This window comes from Haliotis rubra, unplaced genomic scaffold (genome assembly GCF_003918875.1).
Source record: "Haliotis rubra isolate DU_JTF1 unplaced genomic scaffold, ASM391887v1 Scf346, whole genome shotgun sequence".
Lineage (NCBI taxonomy): Eukaryota > Metazoa > Mollusca > Gastropoda > Lepetellida > Haliotidae > Haliotis > Haliotis rubra.
Genome location: NW_025767020.1, coordinates 749,082 through 766,277, shown reverse-complemented (window position 1 = coordinate 766,277; position 17,196 = coordinate 749,082). Strand labels below are relative to the sequence as shown.

General features: G+C 42.0%; 1 protein-coding gene across 1 annotated transcript in view; it reads right to left on the bottom strand.

The window, feature by feature from the left end:
* Positions 1–5,308: 5,308 nt before the first annotated feature.
* Positions 5,309–17,196, bottom strand: part of LOC124284840 (orexin/Hypocretin receptor type 1-like) — a 131,856-nt gene continuing 119,968 nt past the window's right edge. The window contains 2 exon segments of the mRNA XM_046720957.1: positions 5,309–7,116; positions 7,119–7,276. Coding sequence (XP_046576913.1) covers positions 6,085–7,116; positions 7,119–7,253 — 1,167 coding nt within the window. The 5' untranslated portion in view covers positions 7,254–7,276 and the 3' untranslated portion in view covers positions 5,309–6,084.

Sequence of the window (17,196 nt, the reverse complement as noted above, 5' to 3'; positions counted from 1 at the left end):
ACTCACTTTTTCAAATCCGGGAACTTTAGGAAACGGGTTCCACGGATCGTTCCAATTTTGAATTGAACGCATAATCCAGGAGGCTCGTCACATCTTCTGGCAAAATATACTGCTTAATGCACTGACTCTTTGGCACTTCTCGAGAACAGTCTAATTAAATCAGCCCTGCTTTTTCTCCCCTTTAATGCATACATCCTTTATGTATGGTGTTCTTTGAAACCGCAAATTAGATTTAAGGTATTTGTGTCAGCGTTAAATGTCCTCAAATGGATATTTTATCACAACAAAACCAGCGTAAATTCGTACCACAGCTCCTGATGCTGACGGGTATTTGAGATGCTGCCGTGTTTCCGAGTGATGACACTCGGATGTTGAATCGTTCTCAGTTCAAACCCAAAGTATATTGCTTTTACAAAGCTATTAAGTGAAATTTAAACTGATATTTATGTTGCTTTATGTGACACTGCAAATGTCATGGTGCTTTTTCTTGCTGAATCAGCTGAAATAATTTGAACAAATAGCTTGGCTAAGGGCATTACAGGTGAAGACCCTGTCTCATAATGTGTCATGGCATCCGGGCGGCGTTGTTACTTACGCCACCTATCGGCAGTTCTAGACATTACAGTGTACACGCCGCCGGTGTACAGCTGTACAAGGTATATTGTTGAGAATTGGCCACTCCCTGGAGACAGAGATGGAGACGTGAGTCTCCGTCAAGACACTTATCAAATAATCTAGACGGAAGACTCTTTTGTCATTTTTTTATATATCATTTACTCAAACACCCATCCACCCAGCAACCCATCCATTCACCCATCCTCCCACCAACTTATTCGAACCACTCTCTCCCTCCCTCTGTATCACTCACTCACTCATCATACCACTTTGGACAGAAGTTTAAAGCTTTTTCAAGTGATGCATTTGGGTGAATGCAAGAAACATCACATATCATATGAGGGCCTGTCCACAGTGCAAATTACCGTTGATTAACCCTTTACTATGTGGTCCTGTACAAAGAGTTAGATTTGGTTTTGCGTAACAATTTGCGAGATGTATAAGGGCGTACGTACGAAAGATCGTACGTCCTTTCACGTCCTGCAACATGGGCGGTTCACCCATGTGTGAATCCCGCGTAAGAGACGTAGAGGCAAGTCACACTAAAGCGATTCTCACAAGAGCAACTCACACAGGGTAGACTCACTTCGCACTTACTATCTGCTTATAACAAAGCAACTCACTTGCAGAGGGTACTCACATAGCAAGAACTCAAATAGTGGCGACTCACACCGGGCTCTTACATAGCGGCGACTCACACATGACTCTCACATTGTGGCGAGTTACACAGAACACTCACACAGGGCACTCACATTGTGGCGGCTCACAGAATGCTTACTCATGGATATACGCATAGCGGCGACTCACAGAACACTCAAACATGACTCTCACATTGTGTCGAGTCACACAGAATACTCACATAGGGCACTCACATTGTGACGACTCACAGAACACTCACACATGACTCTCACATTGTTGCGAGTCACACAGAACACTCACATAGGGTACTCACATTGTGACGACTCTCAGAACACTCACACATGACTCTCACATTGTTACGACTCACAGAATACTCACACATGACTCTCACATTGTTACGACTCACAGAATACTCACACATGACTCTCACATTGTGGCGTCACATAGAACCCTTATTCATAACTCTCACATTGTGGCGAGTCACACAGAATACTCACACAAGGCACTCACATTGTGACGACTCACAGAACACTCACACATGACTCTCACATTGTGGCGTCTCACAGAACCCTTATTCATAACTCTCACATTGTGGCGAGTCACACAGAATACTTATATGGAACACTCACATTATGGCGTCTCACAAAACACTTACTCATGACTCTCACATTGTTACGACTCACAGAACAGTCACACATGACTCTCACATTGTGGCGACTCACAGAACACTAACACATGACTCTCACATTGTGGCGACTCACAGAACACTCACACATGACTCTCACATTGTGGCGACTCACAGAACACTCACACATGACTCTCACATTGTGGCGAGTCACACAGAATACTCACACAAGGCACTCACATTGTGGCGACTCACAGAACACTCACACATGACTCTCCCATTGTGGCGAGTCACACAGAACACTCACACAGTGCACTGACATTGTGACGACTCACAGAACACTCACACTCTCACATTGTTACGAGTCACACAAATGGCGATTCCAAAGACCACTCAGCGGGCACTCATATATCGGCGAGTCATACCAGTACGACTCGTTCAGGAGTGAAAAGCACAGCGACAACTCACTGGGTGTAGCCATCGCGTTCATGGACGTGTTTCAACAGATCAAATCGATACCATTCAGATACCCATTTAAACGTCTTAAGGTCTGGGCCAACAGATCACTTGACATTCTTCCTCCACTATTGCCATCATCCCTTATCTTGAAAATATTTTTGCATACCTATCAGTTGAAAATATGTTAGTGAGGGAAATTCCTCCTTATCTTCATCCAGATATTGATCGCGATATTAAATATGTACCGTTTGTTCCCAGAGTGTATACCGTGGGAACCAAAGGTTTAATTTCACATTCATGTGGAGCAAAATATTTCCTGCGATGTTTTCCACATAAAAGCACTTGTACTAGAAAAGAGCCGTAAAAAGTAGTATGAACCATTAAATGGCCTTCCGAGATATTGCTTGACAAAAGGGATAGAAATCCAGCAAACTGAACGATTCTGACTTTTTCTTGAGCGAATGTTTATGTACAACAATCAAATGACACCAGGTGTTCGCGAAAAGGGCACTGGTAAAACAACCAGCTTTACAAAATGTATCCAACAAATCGCCTCAGAAACCCATTGTTGTAGGTTCTGTTCGTATCGACACTACTTTTCATCAAAATGACAAACCAGTACAACATGGGATTCTTTAACCAGGCCATGTTCACCAATTTCGGGAGCACCGGGTGTCATCACTGATTTTTAGTGGTTCATGTCCATATGATTTTCACAGTTATTTTGTCCTTTTCACCAAATTCTATTTGTGAAGGGGACGGTGGAGTAGCCTAGTGGTTAAAGCGTTCACTCGTCACACTGAAGACCCGGGTTCTATTCCCTACTTGGGTACAATGTGTGAAGCCCATTTCTGGTGTCCCCCGGCGTGATATTGCTGGAATATTGCTAAAAGCGGCGTAAAACCATACTCACTCACTCTATTTGTGAAGGTAGTCAAAACTGGGTATTCCTTTCTACTGACATTACATTGTTTATGACATGTGATATAACTAAAATACTGAATGTTAAACACGGTTCAGTCACTTAAATATAGTTCCGGACTAAGCCTTCCAATATAGATTCATTCCAATCCTACAATAACATAACAAGGAGAGACAGGCAGTGAAGCAGTTTCCTTGTCGCCGACAGACCTAACGACCAATCCAATTGCTTCCTGGGTAGATACAGATATCAGATTTAATTCACACAGTTTACTGAACAGCATAGCTGCGACGCCAGACTCTTCTCTCATCCTCTTTAAACCAGGGCGCGTTCCGAGGCAAATCATTTGGACATCAAACCGGAAACAAGCGAAGGATGTCGTAAGTAGATTCCGTCTGTCTTTCGCTAATATAAGCGTCTTACCCATATTCACATCCACCTAAGTGCTGTGCCCCTCAAGGAGCGGATTACGTATATGAACGGATCATGATGGAGGCACCATTGACTTGCCTCCATCATCTTCCCAATAAGATGATTATCTTCAACTTCCGACATGAAGTAGTCGTGGCGGAGTCTCTAGGCTGTGACTGTTCTTGTTGCCTTACAAAATGGTATACTCGTTGCAGTTAACAAGCATTAGCATGAAGTCATAAATCTGAAGTTGGTGGGTGATCTGTCATTAACATGGGATCGGAAGGTACGGTATCTTAATATGTCGGATGAGAAATCTCGTCTAAAAGGCCGAGTCATGTGCTTATGTATCAGTAGTAAATCAGCTTTGTGTGACAATGACCCAAACATTTAACTTAAACCCACGCCAGAACAAAAGCCCAAACCCATTAAAACCAAAATCCTTGCTGACGTCCAGATATCCCCGATACTTCAGAAGTGAATTGATGTAAAAAGATGATGTATTCGAAATATGATGGCTTTTATCCGCTATCTAAAATTTAATCGGATTGGAAATTGTTTGCAAATATGTTTTTTAAAGCAGGATCGAGTTGTAATATGTTTTGCGAAAGGAGAATTAACATTAGATGACAGTGTATATAAGATGATACAAAACACAAAGATATCTAAATGGGGCCGCCTTCGTGGTGAAGCGGTTGGATCGATAGACCCTACCACGTCATATCAAAAGAAGGAGTAAAAGATGGTGCTTGTTGTTACACTGCCTGGAGTGGTTGGCTTGGAGACTAAGTTTGTGTCTGAGTTTGGTACTCATGTTAAACCCAGGCGTGGTAAGGTATCTGAGTAGGCATCAGACCGGACTGATAACGTTCAAACAAACAGACAGACAGGCACGAACGCACAATCTTGTACGCGACGCTAAACTCCATTTCACCTGACGTAACCATTACTGCTACCGTGCCACATGTCTCCTTGGCTTTGAGTTACTCTTGAGGGTGAGTTGGGTCAACAGTTATACAACAGCTTTAAGTGGGAGGAATCGCACGGTTGGACAGGTTTGGTCACTTGGACGAATAATTATCACTGGTCCGAATCCCTGGTTCTCCGCCACTGATTATACTGATTGTCTCTGAGGGCAAGGATCCTATTAGGCGAACCAACAAAGGAACTCTCTATGTACGCCTCAGGAGCACAAATACACAACTTTAACCATGCAGACACGACCTGTGCCCCAAAGTAACAAATGTGTCAAAAAGGATACGGCATAGGACATGAAGGGTGACCGTTGTAGGATGACAAGTGTCCCTCGCCGTGATTTTGTCTGGATTGTCGTTACAAGTGGCTTACAACTACACTCAACCTTATTCTTAAGCTTTCTCTCTCTCTTTCAGCAAATATACGTCGGTGAGTCAGTTCTGACTCGAATCCCATTGGGGATCATGCCAACTCTAAAACAACACTACATCTCCTTTTTGGTATGAGTGAGTGAGTATGAATTTACGCGTCTTTTATAAAAAAATAGGCTATATTCACACATGTACCGCAGTGGGGATTCGAACCCGGGTCTTCTGCGTGACGAGCGGACGCTTTAACCATTAAACTACCTCACCCCCTTTTGAGATGACACAACAACACGGTGTACCGACACAGTTTAATTGACATATGACATGCAACAACTATTGGCTATTTACATTATTGTACATTGCTTATTTGCATAGGGCCTCTGGCAGCCTAACTGCAGCGTTCACAATAACCACATACTGTCTATTGATAACGCATGCGCAGTCACACGTGTGTGTTCTCGGCCAATCAAAACCCGAATTTCGATTTGAAATATGTGTCGAAAGGCCAAAATTCAACGAGAAGTGGGGTCAGTTGAGAGCGTTTTTGATTGGCTGAGGTCACAGGAAGTGATGACTTCATATGTCATAAATATTATTCTATGTACAGGATATAAAGCAATATACACGTGGATGTATGTTTGTTAGCACGGTCCGCAGCGTGGGGAGACACGGTAACATATGAAAAAGGTATACATGCCAAATTTGATGTACAAGCAGCTCTGCCAAAGATCACTGGCCCACGGAAACCATTCCCATAGCGATTTCTGATGGAACATAAAATTACTTCAATCAAAGGCGTTTGATATTTCACGAAATCGTTCGTCAGTGGTGACGGGAATTATTTCCAGTTGCTTTGCACGAGTATCACATGTCCTATGTTGGAAGGGGTATCGTATCCAAGGACATGTCTTCAGTTGAATCCTTTAAGACCAAGACAGCTTAAATAACAGTGCAAATGGAGCTTCGGTGCATTAAACGTCATCACAACGATCAGCGTGAGAGATAAGCATTATCTCAACATGGAGTCTTGTTTCAGAGCGCACCACAAGTCAACGCACAGTTCGGGACATTCAACGTGTGCATGAACTCCCCTTCGTAAACACCTCTTTCAGCTCCTTTCGAAAGGCGACGTTCATGAACGCATAAATCACTGGATTGGCCACACTGTAGACAAAGTACATATAAAACACAACAATGTTGTATCCTATTAATCTATGAGCCATTAACCATGCAGGCAGAAAAGCTATTATAAACACCGTGGTGACAACAAACAACATGGCGGCTGTGCGAATGTTTGCAAGTCGGTTATAATCCTTTTTATCTCGACCGCTCGGACGCTTCCGATGATTAAGCTGTTGTTTTTCCTCGGGGTCGTCTTCAGCATTGACGCCATTTTTGTCCGTTTTGTGGAGTTCGACGGTTTCGACGTCGGTATGACACGTCGTCATTGACTTCATCGATGGTTTTAACGACTTTTGCCTCCAACGCCATTTCCGCCTTTGCGTCACGGAATAGTATATGAGACCATACAAAATGGACACAATCACAACGGATATAAGGAAAAACGAGGCGTACACCTTCTGGTAATTCATTAGAAAATCACGACTCAGGATGATCATATTTGGAGAACATTTCCCGGTATACACATATTCTGTTACTTCCGTTGTCGTAGAGTTGTCGTCACTTCCGGTGAATGCATCAGTTGTGACTTCCGATGTGTTGGTGATATTACTGGCACTGGTACTGACGACTCGAGGCTCTACAACCCCGTAAGCCAAAGATGTTATTGAGCCTAGGAGGAAGGCAAAGAGACTAAGGCACAGTATGGACATTCTTGCTCGGGCCGGGGTCATTGCGCGAACAAACGGATGGCAGATGCACAGGTAACGGTCAACGGCTATGGCCACCATTAGGAATGAAGACAGTGGAACATTGCAGGTGATGAAGAATTGATACAGTTTACAGCTGAAGTCGTATTTCAGCCAATCGTCCAAAAGAATATTGACAGCCGTGAATGGCATGATGACAAGCGATGTTACGAAATCGGCTCCAGCTAGCGCCAGGATGAAGATGGTGGATGTAACTTTGTCAACCTTCTTGGAGAGAAGACGTAGAGGACAAGACCATTTCCTATAGAGCCGAATACGGACAGCACCATGAGGATACAGATGACTGCATGCTTGGACACCTCCGATTCTCCTGTATCGGTGGTGTTGGTATCGGTTGATAGGTTTGACATGGTGACGGTAGTCCAAGGGAGAACTGAAAAGAAACAGAAAAATCATCATCATCATCATCATCATCATCATCAATAACAACAATAATAATAATATGGGAATTCCATATCAGAAAATTAAAATTTTAACAGCAATCGTTCCCTTACAATTTCCCTGAATCACAGGTGGTTCACCGGTTTCGTTTAACTCTTTGTCGTCTTTTGTCTTTTCGAATCCCAAATTCGTGCCAGTTTTGATCATTCAGCTTTCTGCAGTATATCTGTAAAGTGGCTTTCTCAGAGTAGTGCTCGTCAATGATAGTTTCATAATCTTACCAAATTAAACGTCTCATCAAAGAAATGAACAGTATTGAACGGAATTCCCCCACTAATTAGCTTTCAAAATAAAATATGTAAAGGTACATTGCGATTTGGTGTAAGTGTGTAGTTATCTTAATTATTTCATGTACAGATACCAAAATTAGCTTGCGATTTTCGTGTCAGTCAATCCGTACTTTATCTTTACAACTGAAACTCCCGGTCAGGTACGTATGTCTGACTTTAAGGCTTGAATATGAAAAGATCGTCAAACGCTTATATAGAGTATGTGTCACCGTTTCTAAATGCGGCATATATGTAACGAATAAACTAGCTGGGCGTTACTATCTATACCGGTCACCCAACTTAGGAACTTGCTAATGTTCTAGCTTATTTTGGTAATCCGAAAAAACTCAGTTTGCCTTAATGCACCGTAAGATGATTATCCTGGTATGGAAACCTTCAAAACCTGGAGAGTCTGTGATTGACCGAACGAGTATGGTTTAGCAATATTCCGGCGATATAACGACGCGGGACACCAGAAATGGGTTTCACATGTTGTACCAATATCGGATGACGAACGAACGTCTCTAACCTACCACTATTACGTCAATGACCTGGGGCGGTGGGGTAGCCTGATGGTTAAAGCGTTCACTCGTCACGCCGAAGACCCGGGTTCGATTCCCCACATGGGTACAATGTGTGAAGCTCATTTCTGGTGTCCCCTGCCGTGATATTGCTGGAATATTGCTAAAAGCGGCGTAAAACTAAACTCACTCACTCACTCACTACATCAGTGACCTCGGTTATAAAAACACATGCACACAACGCTGAGAGAAGTGCCATCTTGTATTGGCTCTGTATACACCAGAACGTGTGTGTAGAAATAATGTTGATATGCTAAAATTAGTTAGTTTGCAATCTATGGACAATGTACCACAGAGGGATCTCTCGATGAGGATATGTCGTTCACGAATGGAAGTAATAAAGGTCTCGGACGTTTACTATTTTGATGAAATTATGTGTGATAACAATTCTAAAAAAAAATTCAGCGCAAATAAGAGTTTCCCGCTACACAAAAGGGACGCAACTCTGCACAGACGCTTGAGGCCCCTAACATGATTGGGTCACGCGTGATCCCTATTCGTAAACAGACTCGGTGAAAAGAATGTTTAATCCACACAGCAATAATACTATGCTTATAACGAACACGCCTTCAACAAACTTACGGATACAACGAACTGTTTTGGGGTCTCGTTTTATCCCGGTCATTGGTGTGCCATAATTAGGTCAGAAAATGACCGCCGGGTAGCTGTGAGTGATAGGTAGGCAGGCGCGTAGCAAGCCAATTCTTTCGTGTAAACCCGATAGGTTGCAAAGCTTTACATATAGATAGTATAAACCTTTTTAGCAACACTCATGTGTAAGCCCGGGCTTTTTTTCTAATGGTAGCTACGCCCCTGGTAGGGGTCAAGTTAAAATGCTTGATGCCCCCACTCTACAAAATGATAGGGGATCAAATTTCACAGGGAACATTTTCAGTGGTCACAGGTAATGTAGGGGGAGTAACTCTCGTCGTCTGCTTAATGTAAACAAGGTCAACTTCTCAAAATGGGGAAAAGAAGGAAAAGCTTTCTTGAGATGAGTCTAGCTGGATTTAAACAGGCTGACATTGCAGATGCAGTCAAGAGGGGTCAAAGCACCATTTCCAAGTTTTTATAGAGAGCTGAAATGGAGAATAATGAAGAGAAAATGCCCAGACGTGGTAGGCCCCCGGTTTTGACAGGAACACTTTGAGAACTGTCAAAAACAACAGGAGATCACTTGGGGATATTACAAGTATTGTGAATGAGGCATTACCAACTAAAGTAAGTCAGAGGATGTTTCCCTATAGGACTGTTCAAAGACATTTCCACAAGCTGAATTACAGGAAAGGATTAGTGAGGAAGACATTCACAGTAAGTTTAGTATATTTAGGGGAACGGGAGGAACTTTTATCAACATGTCCATTGGAAAACTCAAGGTAATTGATCTATTTAGTGATATTTAGTTATGATAGTCTGTTTGGAGAACGCCTGGTGAGGAGTACATCGTGATGGCAGCAGTTACCCTGATTTTCAGCAAAGGGAAGGACTATCTGCGATGATTTGTGAGTGCACTCCATACCATGGAGCTGGTACACTGGTCCAAGTTCATGGTAATATCAACTGTGAGAGGTATGTGTCTATTTTGGACGACATTCTGTTTCCTGTCATTTTCAAACACTTCACAAAGACAATGCTGCATTGCATAAGTCTCGTGTTACAATAAAAGATTGGAAAACTACGAATGAAATCAAATGTTTATCATGGCCATTACAATCGCCAGACTGGAACATGATGGAAAAATATGTATTTGCTGATCACAATCAGGCTACAGAGAGTTTCACACACCTTCAAATCAAAGGAGGAACTTTTTCAGCAGATTCTCAGGATATGGCACACAATACCTCTGCATCATATCCAGGCACTACACTCATCTATTCCAAGAAGAATAACAGCTGTGAGGAAAAATAAAGCTCACACCACAAAGTGTTAGGCATCCACAGTTTATTTTCGGGGGTAAGTGAGCTTTAATTTCTACTTTTCTGTACCCTCTGTACGTTTTGCCCCCAGATATGGCGGTCATTTTGTGAGATAATTATGGCAAAGCACTGTATGTTTGAGTCAAAATGCATATAACGAACTGCGATTATAACGAACTAAAATACGTATTCCACCTGAGTTGGTTATTAACGTACTTAACTGTATAAGTTATGGAAAGTCGGATGCTCACTGCACCGAAGTAATCGCTTAAGATAAACGTGTTGAAAGTAGACCATAGACCATAGAATTGTAAATTAATTGTGTGCCATCCAAAACGGTACAAATCAAAAGAAGTGGTATTATCTTTATTACACGTGTATATATCCAACAATCCCCAAATCCCATAAAATCCAAAAATAAAACGTTTATAATTTAATTATCATGATAACTTTCCCAAGCCCATTACCCTTTGAAACTGATGGCTGCATGCTTGCAGGAAGCATGGCCGAGCTGATATTATCAACTCTGTGCACTCGCATGTGCTACAAGTGAATATCTAACCATATCGACTCATTATGGCTTAGGAGAGATTACAAAACCCGACCAGAATACTTCAAACCTATGATCGTGCTACCACTTTTCTAAAGACATAAGTTGCTTATGGAGATGGCGCACAGTGCCAACAATTTGTCATGAACGCTTCATATAGATATAGATAAATATAGGTTCGGTCAAGGATGGTGTCTCGTTTCCATGGTGACTAGCTGATGAAGGGCGTAAGTGAGTAGTGGAGAAACAACGAAGACGAAATAGCGACAACACACACTTGCATCCCTCTGTGTCTGGATGGTGGCACCCATGTGTTTCAGACTCGCAAGGCCTCAACCCAGACTTGTCGCTGATAACAATTACACTTATATCTAGAGGTATTAAATCACGAATTCTGTCAAGTCCTGTTAGCTGGGTCACAGGAGTTGTCACTTTCAATAACCACTTTCTGGCGTACTGTTGTGGATGTTGTACTATCCCATGGCATGGACGAGAGTTCTGCGTAGTTTAGAGTGAGTTTAGTTTTACGCCGCTTTTAGCAATATTCCAGCAATATCATGTCGGGGGGACACCAGAAATGGGCTTCATCCATTGTACCCACGTGGGGAATCGAACCAGGTTTCAGACAAATACATGTTGATAAGATATTGTTGGAATATTGCTAAAAGCGGCGTAAAACTAAACTCAGTCAGTCACCATGCCAACGCCCACTATCCGTGTAAAGTGAAACCTATTTAACCCGGACCCTGTTATTCTGAGCATGGGGAACCTCATTCGGAATATGTGTTATACTTATATTTATACTTATATACTAATATAAAGAATCATCACCTGTCACTGGTCACTGGTGACGAGGGGCGGTGGTTAAAGCGTTGGCTCGTCACGCCGAAGACCCGGGTTCGAATCCCCACATGGGTACACTTTGTGAAGCCCATTTCTGGTGTCCCCCGCCGTGATGTTGCTGGAATATTGCTAAAAGCGGCGTAAAACCAAATTCAGTCAGTCACTGGTGACGAGATCGGGTGGTCAGGCTCGCTGACTTGGATCGTATTCTAATTACGTAGATCGATGCTCATGCTGTTGATCAGTGGGATGTCTGGTGCAGACTCGATTATATATAGACCGCCGCCCTATAGCTGGAATATTGCTGAATGCGACGTTAAACAACAAACAAACAAACAAACCTGTCACTGATTCCCCAAACACGTTGATACGTTCGTGTTTTAACATATACCTGTATGATCATTGATCACTGAGTAAAGGCGAGTCATGGACACCTGCATTGGATATCGTCGTCGAATGAAGTCATCTTTCCGCATAAGTTTCTTATGGTTACGGAGAGAACTTTTTTCCATTTAATTTACAGTTGCGATTTTATTCGCGTTGGCAAAAAAAATAATCTCAGGGTTTCATTATACGATGTGTGCCGTGGTTTATTAAAAATGACTTTGTTTAAAAAAAATATCCAACTCACCAAACCTCCAGATGATGTTTTTAGTAATCAAACCTGATACTGGCAACATTAATTAAATATTGACAGAATACATGCGTCAGAATAAAATAAAGTCTGTGTAATTTCCTACAGAGGTTTACTTAATTTCCTTCAAAACTCACCTAATAATGAGCATACAGAGGCTCCCCGCAGTCCACGGTGATCGTGATATCATGTAGACAGACAGTTAGTTCAATATTTCTGTATACATATACATTGTCAAATGAACCAACAGAAAGAGTAAGGACAGTTTGCTGACTGAATTCTTCAACAAATATCAAGTATCCGGGAGAGACATCTATTTCCCATTGTATTTACAATATTGTAATCTTCAGCCGGGTAAACACCTCACGTAATCACAGACCTGACCACGTCATTTGGACCTTGTAAACAAGTCCGTGTTACATCTACGTCGGAGAACTCTTGCCAAATAATTGCTGGTATTGATTCGTGAAGAAAGACGTTACTCTAACTAGCGAGGAGACTGGCCAGTAATTTAATTACTGTGACAACTAATGAAGTGGCTTGCTCACAGCTCTTTCCACTTCTCAACGTAAACACACGTCACAAACCTGCCTTGATTCTTGTCCGTGGAAGTAGGGCTGGTGCAAACGAGTCAACGAGTAAGTGAGTGAGTTGGGTTTTACGCCGCAAAAAACCCTAAAATGTTTTTAGCTAAATGTTGTGACGACAATGACCAAGGGTAATGTTTTTGCAAAACTAGGGACATTTTCAATGAGATTTTGATAACTGAAAAAACATCCTTGTACAACTAGGGGATATAACTCTGCACGGATAGCTCTTGCGATTGGTACTGTTCTCGCCCCCACCCCCGTTCTCATGGTAGCGATAGAAAATAAAAATTATAAATATAAGTTTCTTTCAACCGGTTTTAGCGTAAAGATATCAGCTCTTATGCCAGTTTGAAAATGTCATAGAACGCTGTCGTAATATGATTAGACCAATAGGTCTCACTCTAAGTCTTTTTCGAGAAAACCAGTTTCATGGCTTAACGTTTTTGAGCGACCAGTGTTCACGGGGAATTAACTTTCCTGTACGAGAAATTAAAACAGCAACATATGGAATCCTCCACTGAATGACCTGTTATATTACAGAAAATATTCTATGTATGTCACAAGATCTACAGAAGGAATCATATCGTCCTTTTACTCCGAGGGGCGGTGGGGTAGCCTAGTGGGTAAAGTGTTCGCTCGTCACGCCGAAGGCCCGGGTTCGATTCCCCACATGGGTAAAATGTGTGAATCCCATTTCTGGTGTCCCTCGCCGTGATATTGCTGGAATATTGCTAAAAGCGGCGTAAAATCAAACTCACTCACTCACTTTTACTCTGATTATGGATTTGGCTATGGTGAACGGTGACTGTTTGACTACCTTGCTGGCTGCTTGTGTGAGCATACCGCCAACGTGAATCAATGCTCAAAGTTCAGCCACCGTTGGCTTAATATCACTGGAAATAATTCAGTTACACTGCGTCTTGGATGCAAGAATGCGCATATTTGACCCACACTGGATAAGGGTGACCTTTCATTTACGGCGCCGCAACTTGATATGCAGAGTTCCATCCCATGAGCGAACCCGGATCCGATGGTTTAAGGCTTTAATTCAAAGTTCACAATGAAGGCGATCTATGGTTTTTCAGCTTAGGACCAAAGTTTGAGGATTTCACCAAAGTTGTAAAGTTTAACACATGCATCACTTTGCGCCATCCATCTGTCGCGCAATGACATGCGAGATGAGAATGAGATTAATTAAAATATTGTTTAAAGTGACGTTAACACATTCTCACTCATGCCGCCTTCTGGAATTCCGCGGTAGAAAAGCAGGAAATATGTTGCAGATAAAATTCAATAGTTCAGATTTCGGTAAAATTGATGAGCACAATTTCCATATTGATTAATCAATTGAAAATACCTTGTTATTAGATTCAGTGGTTCCCATGGTGACTGAGTGACGAGGCCCAAACGTCATATTAAATTTCACTGGCGCTTCAAATGTAAATCATTTATCATTCATTCGCGACGATAGGGCTATTAGTTTGACATATATTCGTTAAAAGTCTTCCTGAGCGTCTTCCTGTCAAACACTGCCCAACATGTATGAATAAAGAAGTGAACACACGCACGATCAATCTCACGGAGACCTATCCAATAAAATATTGGGGATATTTATTAATTTTCAACGGATCGATGCAGCGGGCTTATCAGACGCATTAGTTCAATATCGCCTTTGGTCGTAGATGGAGGCGTCGATTTTGTTCGTTAAAAACACAATTTCATGTGGTTGATATTTCTATGCTGAAAGTAATTGATGTCATCAAAAGAACTATCATCATATTTGCTCATATTCAACTATCTCAGCAATGAGATCCGGAGCAGGAAAAATGATTTTTGAAAACAAATCTAAATTGAGACTTTCTTTGTAGCTAATCGGCTGTAAATTTAATCCAATCCATCAATTACGTGGCGCTGATTTGCATTAGCTGTAGTAGGTCTTGTCAATCAGATCCGCCAATACGTCCTTTGAATACACAGCGTTGTGCGCAGAATAATTTCATCACAGCGGTTAAAAATATGTCGCTTAGTATTTTCCATTCCGTCAATGTACTCAGGCTGATACAAAATGGCACTATTCACCATGTTATTAATGAAGAAAATAAGGAATAATTTGCATTTGATTATACTTTATCGAAAACAAATACAATATTAAAAAACGGGTCTTCGTTTGATTCCAACCAAATAGGTACAATCTTTTTCACTACTTGTAAGATAGCATTGAACTGGGGACAGGGTGTTTTCTTTGTTAGACTTGGTGCCTTTCTGGTACGCTCCGATGACTTTTGCTCAGAGTATCAACCACTCGTTCTTTTATTACCGATTTATTAGAGGATAATGTGGTTGAAATATTCCCGAATGTTTCCAGGTGAATAATTGACTAGCCTTTGCATGTGTTTATGATGGTTGCCACCGGTGGGGCAGGATAAGCTGAGCTTTTTGCGAACACCCGGTATCATCGCTTGGTTGATAATGATTCTTAAACACATGCTCTGACATAGCCGGACTTGTACATGAGATTTCTCATGCATGTGGAAGGGTTTGGTCGCTTTTCTGTACTACTCAATTGGTACACCTTGGATCCGACGATGCGTCATGTGTACCAAAGGGTTACTTTAAGGTATACTTACATAAAGTTACAAAGAATCGAATGAGTTGATGGGTTAGCGAGGCGTGTTTAACACCTCTTAGAATGTCATTCCAGTTAAGCCGAAGATCCGGGTTGGTTTCTCACATGGGTACAATTAGTCTGTCTCACAGTCCCTGAATCACATTATTTTCCCTACTGCCTAGCCCTCCCTACAATGCTAAAGCTCTAAATGAAACAGGTCTAGATTTCCTCAGGTTCAAGTCTGAATTTCCCATCTCATTGGAATGACCAAAACAATGCTGGTTTACCACTTCCGTGATACCCATAACAAGCCAATGATCATAATCAGATCACATATGGGATTCTGGAATCATACGACATAAGCATGCCCAACGGACCAATGGTAATTGAACCATGATTGAGTCTTCAATGAAATAGACGTTTCAGTCGATGGGTAACACTTGATATACATGGCCTCTGTCTCAGATCAAAGCCAGATGGGAGTGTGTCTACGATGGCGATGGGGTAGGCCAGTGGTTAAAGTGTTCGCTCGTTACGCCGAAGGCCAGGGTTCGATTCCACACATGCATACAAGGTGTAGCCTATTCCCAGGTGTCCCCCGCCGTCATATTGTTGAAATATTACAAGTCACAATTTAATTCTGGAAACCCTAAAGTCCAGAAACTCCTCGCACTGTGGCTGGTTTGTGACAAAGGATTTGACAAAACATAAAGTTTTCATCCTTAGCATATATTTCTGATAAGGGGCGGCGGGGTAGCCTTGTGGTTAGAGAGTTCTCTCGTCACTTCCAAGACACGGGCTCGATTCATGACATGCATGGGTACAATGTGTGAAGCCCATTTGTGGTATTGCTGGAATGTTGCTAAAAGCGGCATAAAACCACAGTGCGGAGAGTGTCTGGATTTTTTGAGTTTCCAGAAATAAATTGTGTCGTGTTTTGCTAAGAGCGTCGGTAAACTATAGTCATCCGCTCACAGACGGTCAACTGGTACACCAAGCTATGTTTATTCATTTGAGTTTGTTATCTCCATAACACTTATTCGGAGACCATTTTCCGCCGTGTCAGTGTTTCTCAGCAGCCTTCCAAACTCGATGGTGTTTCAGTAGTTCCCAAAGCAGAATGTTTGCAACTAATGTCGATGAAGCAAACAAACCTCTTCGAGACAGACCGTGGCAAATGTATACTTCTTTCTGATATAAATGAACTTCATATCAGCCTGTACATACTTTCTGATTCATAACCAGGTCTATGGTAAGTGCCGTTAGGGAGTCTGAATAGAATGTCAACAACATTTACATGAATATTTGTCAACGAGTAGTTCCAATTGTTGATACAAAGTCTGTCCCAAGAATGTTATTTATCCTCGGGTTCAGTCCCGTCTTGCTCATACCATCTTCACTTCATTATCTACTTAATTAAAGACTGCAAGTATCTTCTGCAAAATTGATTAAGGCTCTTAAGCTTTAATGGTGACATCAGCTCTCGCAGGAAGATTCATCATGGGCACCTTGATCAAATTTAAGAAGGGCTATGTAAACATTGACGAAACTCTCCATTTAAAGCATCTTAGAGCAGGAATGTTTGACCTCGTTCGACCCGTTAGGAAAAGCAAACCAACAAGAAAGCAAACAAATAGCCTTGAGAGATGACGGCCTACATATCTTCGGAGCCTGAAAGGAGGTATTTTCAGCCCATTGGGTGTCTTCAATGTGTTCTGAGAGAACTAGACAGGATGGCGTGAATGTAAAGTTCTTAAACACACCTCGTTATGTTCGGAGCAGCCATTGCCAATCGACACAAAATAAACCTCATTGTTTTCGGATTCGGTTCAACTGACATCAGCTTCAGTGCTTACAAAAG